At 40.5% G+C, this 8634-nt stretch overlaps 1 protein-coding gene across 1 annotated transcript in view; it reads left to right on the forward strand.

Moving 5' to 3' along the window:
- Positions 1 to 8235, forward strand: part of CDC73 (cell division cycle 73) — a 208475-nt gene extending 200240 nt beyond the window's left edge. The window contains exons 15-17 of the mRNA XM_075322108.1: positions 2453 to 2553; positions 4583 to 4724; positions 7233 to 8235. Of these exons, the coding sequence (XP_075178223.1) occupies positions 2453 to 2553; positions 4583 to 4724; positions 7233 to 7269 (280 nt within the window). The 3' untranslated portion in view covers positions 7270 to 8235. The remainder of the gene's footprint in view (positions 1 to 2452; positions 2554 to 4582; positions 4725 to 7232) is intronic.
- The last annotated feature ends 399 nt before the right edge of the window (positions 8236 to 8634 follow it).

Here is an 8634-nt window from a genome sequence, read left to right on the forward strand (position 1 = left end):
CCTAGCATTCCTTTTAAGGCTTAAATAGAGCTAGTCATTATGTACTAAGTGCTTATTGTATTGTGCTATATTACCATCATTTACGGCATGCTGATTGACTGTGACGTATCCTATGAGCACAGCCATATCATTTTTGTGCTGATGAGAATCTCCGCTGTGGCACCTCCAGGTTACTCAGGCCGTGGGGCGGATTGTGAGATGCCTTCAGTGTGTGTATTAGTGCCCTGTAAAGAATCTTGTCAAAATCATATTGATATTGTGGAAGATTTCTTTATATACAGTTGAAACCAGAAGTTTATATAACTATCTAAAGACACATCTACATGTTTTCTCACTATCAAACAAGAAATAGGAATAAACCTTTAGGTCAGTTAGGAACCAAAATTTATTTATATTTGCAAATGCAAGAATGAGAGAGTGAGCATGTTTTAAGGCATCTTTATTACTTTCTGCAAAGTCCAAAAGTTTACATACACTAAGAGTATTGTGCCTTTAAATAATGTGTCAGCCAATATGATCATGTCTTGCCTTTGGAAGCTTCTGGTTTATTAGCAACATCTGAGTTAGAGACACCTGTGGATGTATTTTAATGTTCCCATGGAACACACTGCTTCTTTGTGTAGCATCATGGGAAAGTCAAAAGAAATCAGCCAAGATCTCAGGAAGAAAACTGTGGACTTGCACAAGTCTGGATCATCCCTGAGTGCAATTTCCAGATGCCTGAAGGTGCGTATAATTGTTTGTACAGATGAATGAGGCAACTACAAACAAGATGGGAACGTGCAGTCACCATACCACTCAGGAAGGAGACTGGTTCTGTGTACAAGAGATGAACATGCTTTGGTCAGACATGTGCATATCAATCCAAGAACAAAAGCAAAAAAACCTTGTGAAGATTCTGGCAGAAGCAGGTAAGATTGTGTCATTATCCACAGTGAAACTAGTACTGTATCAACATGAGCTGAAAGGCTACTCAGCTAGGAAGAAGCCATTTTTCCAAAAGAAACATAAAAATGACAGATTAATGTTTGCACATGCACACAGGAACAAAGACCTTCATTTTTGGATCATGTCCTGTGGTCTGACAAAACTAAAATTGAACTGTTTGGCCATAATGACAATCATTACGTTTGGAGAAAAAAAAGAGAGAAGCTTTGATGCCTAAAACCACCCAACCGTGAAACACGGTGGTGGCCACATTATGTTGTGGGGTTTTTTTGCTGCAGGAAAAAAAAATTGTGGCAATACTGAAGCAACATCTCAAGATGTCAACCAGGAATTTAATGCTAGGGCGGAAATGGGTCTTCCAAATGGACAATGACCCGAAGCTACTGCCAAACTGGTTACAAAGGTTACAAAGTGGTTCAAGGATAACAAAGTCAATGTTTTGGAGTGGCCATCACAAAGCCCTGATCTCAATCCTATTGAAAATTTATGGGAAAAGGCCGGTGCGAGCAAGGCGACCTACAAACATGGCTCAGTTACACCAGTTCTGTCAGGAGGAATGGGCCCAAGTACCTACCAACTTTTGTGTGAAAACTGTGGAAGGAGATTCTCCCAAGTCATATAGTTTAAGGGCTTTGGTACCAAATATTGATGACACGAATGCAAACTTTTGACTTTGCAGAAAATAATAAAAATGCCTTAAAACTTTCTCTCTTATTATTCTGGCATTTGTTAAATATAAATAATTTTGGTTCCTAATTGACCTAAAACGGGAAAGATTTATTCTGATTTCATGTCAGATAGTGAGAAAAACCTGCAGATGTGTCTTTATAGATAGTGTATGTAAACTTCTGGTGTCAACTGTATGTAGAGTGTAACGATCCTCATGGGAGAACTTGCAGCCATAGAGCTGTCTGCTCCGGTCTCTCTAGCCCATCCCTCCTGTTCTATTCTTCCCATTCCATAGACTTATAACAATGGTCATCTGTTCTCTGTGAGCTGCTGAGCTATATCAAGGACATATTTACCTATTAATTCAAAGTAAAGGATCAGTCCAGGAGGTGAAGGAAACTGGTTTCTTAATTAAGATGTATTTAGTTTCTCATCTTCACCTGTTTAATTTCTGGAAAAAATAATATATCATGACGGTCATACCTCAAACTGAGGATACAATGTTTAAGCAGATCTTCAAACAGAAGCATCAGTGCAAAAGCCTTTAAAAGTTTTGGAATTGCTGATGCTTTGGTCAGTTTTCTCATTGAGTTTTAGTGTAAAAAATGCCAAAATAACACAATCGTATACAACGGACTAGAACAACGTCAAGAGCATAAATGTAATTTATATTGTCAAAACAAGTTAATTTGTCAGTCAGCGACTGGAATGTGTGTCCTAACTTGCCGTCAGGATTTGGGACGGAGACTGGGCCGTGTGACTGGCTCCCATCTTCCTAGTCCCCCTGTATTTGTGCTTGTATGTGTTGTAATAACGCTTGCTCCTCTTTCTCCAGGGACCGTGTGGTAGCAGTGTTTGTGCAAGGTCCCGCCTGGCAGTTTAAAGGATGGCCTTGGCTGTTGCCGGATGGATCTCCTGTAGATATCTTTGCAAAAAGTAAGCTTTTTGTTTCCATGCACAACAGTTGCTAAAGTGGTCACCATCACTTGAAGCCTTGAAAGACAGAGTATTGTTATTTTTACCAAAGACATTTTAGAAAACACCTGCTGTATACTGTATGTGATCCCCATGGCCAGCACCTTCAGGACGTTTTTTTTTTTTTTTTTTTTCTTTTCTAATCTGGTGTCTGCCTTTCCTCTTAACCACCTAGTAATACTGGAAAGTTGTAGTTTGTTGCAGTGGCTAGGATATTCCAATCCTGGCAGTTTGCCATCAACCTGTGGCACGCAGGAGGCCAATTATTGGGGCTAAGCAGTTGGGCAGGAAGGGGCTCTATAAATGTATGTTAGTTGGCCATGGGTTTCTATGGTAATATGGGATGTAACAAAGGTTTGACATCTGTCATCTTTGAACCAGTTTTGCAGGGCCGAATAAGATTTTCCTGACAGGCCTATTACCCAGCAGCACAGAAATATGGCAATAATTGCAGTAGGGCAAAAAGTAATGTTCTCATATCTCATGATATGAAAAACACTCTGCCTAAAATATTTCAGCAATACATGTAACATAAAAAACTGATTTTAGACAATGGCTCATTTTCTGATGGGTATCTTCATTTTTCCTGTCAAATCCCCCTATGCCCTCCAACCCAGCAGCATTCACATCTGTGTGGCTAAATGCCCTGGGTAATCATCCTGTATAATGTTATTCACTTATCTCAATGTGTAAAAAAGGATTTATAACCTTCACTTTTTCCTATGCTAATTGCGCATGATGGGAATTAAAATTTGGCACCCCTGCATCCTTAACAACCGTAGCAATACAGCGAACATGTTATTTATTCCATGTAGTGATCAGATAAAGGAAAAAGTACTGAAGGACTTGAATTACAAGCCTCACAAAAATTAATAAAAAAAAATGTGGGGGACATATTGAAAGTAAAAATGATACACATCTCTGTAGTATGATGGATGTCACTTATGCCACATGGTGATTGTTCCTGATGGTGTTACTAACTTTCTCTCCCACACAAAAAAAATGTACCCATGTTCCATAAATAAAAAATACCGTATTTTTCGGATTATAAGACACACTTTTCCTCCTAAAAATTTGGGAGGAAAATGAGGGGTTCGTCTTAAAATCCGAATATAGCTTTACCTGAGGAGCCTGTCTGTGCGGTGACCGGGTGCGTACGTTCGGGTGGCCAGATGCCTGTGCCTGCGTGCGGGCGGCAGCCGGGGGCCTGTCAGTGCCGGCTGCCACTCTGTGTGTGCGGGTGGCTATGTGGCAGGTTTCCCAGTATGTCTACGGTCCCAGTTTGAAATTATGGCGCCGGGAGTCAGCACGTGCACAGATGGAGCTCTTGGATGAGAGCTCCATTTACGCATGCGCTGCTCCAGGTACAATCATTTGAAAAGGGACCGCGAACAGATTGGGACACTCGCCCGCCGTCGCTGCTGCCGCAACTACTCAACCGCCGTCACTGCTGCCGCCACTAGTGACCCGCTGCGCCTGCCGCCATGGTCCCGCTGCGCCTGCCAGCACAACCTCTACCTCCTGTGACCCCGCTTCACCACCACTGCTGCCCCCCTCTGGTAAGACAACACCGGGGGTATAAGACGGACCCCATTTTTATTTTATTTTTTTACCTTTTGTGATCTCTAAATTTGGGGTGCGTCTTATAATTTATAATCCGGTGTGTCTTTATAAAGCGAAAAATACGGTATATAAATCAACCAAAATAAGCTTTTTTTTTTTTTTTTTTTATTTTTTTTTTTTTTATTTATTTTGACAGATTTGGACACTGAATCTGTTCTTTACCAACGGCTGCTCTCAGTTACTTTTTTTGTTTGCTATTAAAGTACATTACTTTTTCAGAGCGCTTGTAGCATTTATTTATTTATAAAATATATAATAACCCTGCAATAAATATCCAGATGTGAAGAGCAGGCTTTTATGACCTGTCCATTAACAGTGTAAGCAAAAACAAATCTGATCAACTTTTGATCTTGTTCACTTTATGTAGTTAAAGCCTTCCACCTCAAGTATGACGAAGTCCGTCTGGATCCCAATGTACAGAAATGGGATGTGACAGTGTTGGAGTTAAGTTACCATAAAAGACATTTGGACAGACCTGTATTCCTGCGATTTTGGGAGACTCTGGACAGGTATTACTATCCTTTTTGCCATAGACCTTTACATTTGACAGTCATAATGATTTTTAATTCAGTTTTTTCTTTTTTCAATGATCTGTTGTGGGGCCCTGATAATTTATTTAGTAACCATATAATCACTCTATTTACTTTATATCACAAAAGTGAGTACACCCCTCACATTTTTGTAAATAGTTTTTCATGGGACAAAATTGAAGATAAGACATTTTGATACAATATAAAGTTGTAAAGTAGTCAGTGTGAAGCTTCTATAACTAAATTTGGTGTGTCCTCTAACTCCACACATAGCCATTAATCTATAAACCGCTGGCAACAAAAGTGAGTACACCCCTTAGTGAAAATGCCAAAATTGTGCCCAAAGTGTCAATATTTTGTGTGGCCACTGTTATTTTCAAGTACTGTCTTAACTCTTGGGCATGGAATTCATTAGAGCTTCATAAGAGCTACTGGAATCCTCTTCACTCCTCCATGAGAGCATCACGGATCTGGTGGATGTTAGAGACCTTGCGATACTCTACTTTCCGTTTGAGGAGGCTCCACAGATGCTCAATAAGATTTAGGGCCTGAGACATGCTTTGGCCAGGCCAGCACCCTTTACCCTCAGATTCTTTAGCAAGGCAGTGGTAGTCTTGGAGGTGTGTTTGGGATTATCATGTTGGAATACTGCCCTGCGACCCAGTTTCCAAAGGGAGGGGATCATGCTCTGCTTCAGTAGGTCACAGTACATAGTTACAGAAAGAACTAAGGGGCAAGAAAAGTGCAATAAAGTGATATCATAACGCAATTTTGTATAGTGATGTGTGCTCACCAAATTTAGTTGTGTCACAGAAACTTTAAGGCCCTGTGCGCACGCTGCGTTTTTTGCCGCAGATTTGCTGCGGTTTTGCTGCATGAATTGCTGCAGGAAATGTTCAGAACCTTTCTGCAGTCTTTCCCTAGCAAAACCTATGGTAAAAAAAAAAATGATGTGCGCACACTGCGTTTTTCCCCCCTACAGGTTTTGCTACAAAAAGAATGAGCATGTCACTTCTTTTCTGCAGGTACCCTACGTTTTTTCCCATAGATAATGGTAAAAAACCGGAGGGACCAACTCACGGAAAAAAATGCGGTGTGGTTTTTGCCGCGGGTGCGGTATTCTGCCAGAGGGTGCGGATTTTTCTTAAGCAAAATTCATTTTCTAGTGCGCACATAACCTAAAGTATGAGTTGCTGCAGGTCACACGAGGAATGAAGCAGGAGAGCTGTAGGAAATATGCTTGAATTTTATCAGCACTGCTGACAATAACTGGTAAAAAGGATGCAGGATACACAAGATGACTCTTGCTGTTTATTTTCTACATCTTTCAAGGTATTCCAACCTCTTAATTACAAAACAAATGTGGTTTCACTCATATTTCCTACAGCAGTATGTTAGCATTCATGATTCCTTCAATGAACTGTAGACACCATAGCCAGCAGCACTCATGGAGCCCCAAATCATGATACTCCCACCACCATGCTTGACTGTAGGCAAGACACACATGTCTTTATAGTCCTCACCTAGTTATCGCCAGACAGCCTTTACACCATTTGAACCAAATAAGTTTATCTTGGTTTCATCAGACCATGGGACATGACTCCAGTTATCCATGTTTCTAGTCTTCTTGTCTTCAGCAGACTCTAGACTTTCTTGTGCATCATCTTTAGAAGAGGCTTTTGTTCTGGGTCAACACTGCACTGCACTGTACAGCGTGTGGTCTGAGCACTGACTGACCTCCCACCCCTGTAACCTGTGCAGCAATACGGACAGCATTCATGTGTCTATTTTGAAAGGAAAACCTCTGGATTACTCTGAGCACACAGACTCAACTTCTCTGGTTGACCATGGAAAGGCCTGTTCTGAGTGGGACCTGTCTTGTTAAGACATTGCATGGCCTTGGCCACAATGCTGAAGCTCAGTTTCGGGGTGTTTGCAATCTTCTTATAGCCTAGGACATCTTTTATGTAGAACAAGAATTCCTTTTATCAGATCCTCAGAGAATTCTTTGCCATCAGGTGCCATGTTGAACTTCCAGTGATCAGTATGAGAGAGTGTGCGAGGGATAACACTAAATGTAACACCCCTGCTTCCCAGTCACATCTGAGACCTTGTAACACTAGTGAATCACATGACACCGCAGAGGGGAGATGACTAATTGGGTACAATGTGGCCATTGTCACTTGGGGGTGTACTCACTTTTGTTGCGAGTGGGTTAGACAATAATGGCTGTGTTGCATTTGAGCGCACACCAAATTTACACTGTTATACAAGCTGTACACTGACTACTTGACATTGCATCAAAGTGTCATATCTTCAGTGTTGTCCCATGAAAAGATATAAAAAAAAACTTTGTACAAAAATGTGAGCGGTGTACTCACTTTGGGATTTACTGTATACTTTATTCCCCAGAATTGTTTTGTTTTGCATGGTATAGATAGTTACATGCTCTGTAATACAGACTGACTTATTGATTTTCTCTTCCAGGTATATGGTGAAGCACAAATCTCACTTGCGATTCTGAGGAGCAGGAAGCCTTTTTCTGTGCTTGGATGGCTAATCGTGGCATCACTCTCACTTAGAGCATGGAAGTCTGTCAAAGATGGCAAAATGAATTCAGCCTGATTATGTGCTGATCTGTGTGCTCTAAAGGGAGACTGTCATGTATTTACAACCAGAATGAACAATGTACTATTTTTTAAATATTTGCATAATGTCTGCAATTCAAAATGTATATTTTGATAGTAAGAGATCTTTTCTTTTTAACACCGCGATTTGGTTAGATCTTGTTTACAGAAACCACCGAACTGTATGTAGAAGATGAATTGTTTTTTTTTTTTTTTCCTTTATATACTTGTGCATAAATCTGTTTTTCATAGAAAGCCCTACTGCACAATTCAGTGTCGCGGTGACAGACTGGTAAAATATGGAAGTGAATGTTGTGTGCAGTGGGAGGATGGGATGATAAAGGACTGCTAGCAAGAAGAAATACTCTATTTTTTGTTCATGTAAAAACAATCTTGCTAAACTTTACTTTTTTGAACATTAAAGTATGGGTTTTTCTTTTTCACCAACAAGTATGATAAAACATAAATCAATAAACAAGCAGCTTCAACTGTCTATTGATCTAAAAAAAGTGTTTGTCTTGTTGTAAAACTAAGTCTCTCCAGCTGAAATGTTGGCAATTGGCGGAGGTATCCACATGTACAGCACTGAGCAATGCAAGATGCGTTACGTTTATGGTTGATCACACGCACGTGCCATGGCCACTTGTGCTTGGTTGCCACAGATAAGTCTATTACTTTCTTGGAAGTGTTTGTGTAAGATTAAGATTTATAACTATTTTCTCAATGGGCTGTTTAAATATTACACTTTAACCTCCTAATCTGTTATAACAGGACACAATCTATAGACAACTCTGTGTAAAAAAACAAAAAAAAAAAACACCTGTAACACACCTGCAATTTTCTTAAAGGTTTTTTTAACACAATTTGTATGTTGCATGTTTTTGAATATAAGGCAAATGTATAACTATAACGACCCATACATGATGGGGAATATTTCCTAGAAAGCAACAACCTAAGATGGGACCTGATTCATCAGTTCCTAGGGTATGTGCACACGATCAGGACGTGGTGGGTTCTGACCTGTGGGGCCGCGAGTCTCAATGCAGTAGGTCGCAGCTGCTCGAGCGCACGATACAGTCTCTGGCAACTGCAGACTTTCTCTCTGTTCTCATTTTGGAGAACACTCGCGTCACCGCAGAAAACAATTGACAGCCACTCCTTTTGTTATTTTAGCTGTGTGCTTAGGGTCATTGTCTTGTTGGAAGGTGAACCTTCAGCCAAGTCTGAAGTCCAGAGAATTCTGAAAGAGGTTTTCTTCCAGG

This window comes from Anomaloglossus baeobatrachus, chromosome 8 (assembly GCF_048569485.1).
Source record: "Anomaloglossus baeobatrachus isolate aAnoBae1 chromosome 8, aAnoBae1.hap1, whole genome shotgun sequence".
NCBI classification, from domain to species: Eukaryota; Metazoa; Chordata; class Amphibia; order Anura; family Aromobatidae; genus Anomaloglossus; species Anomaloglossus baeobatrachus.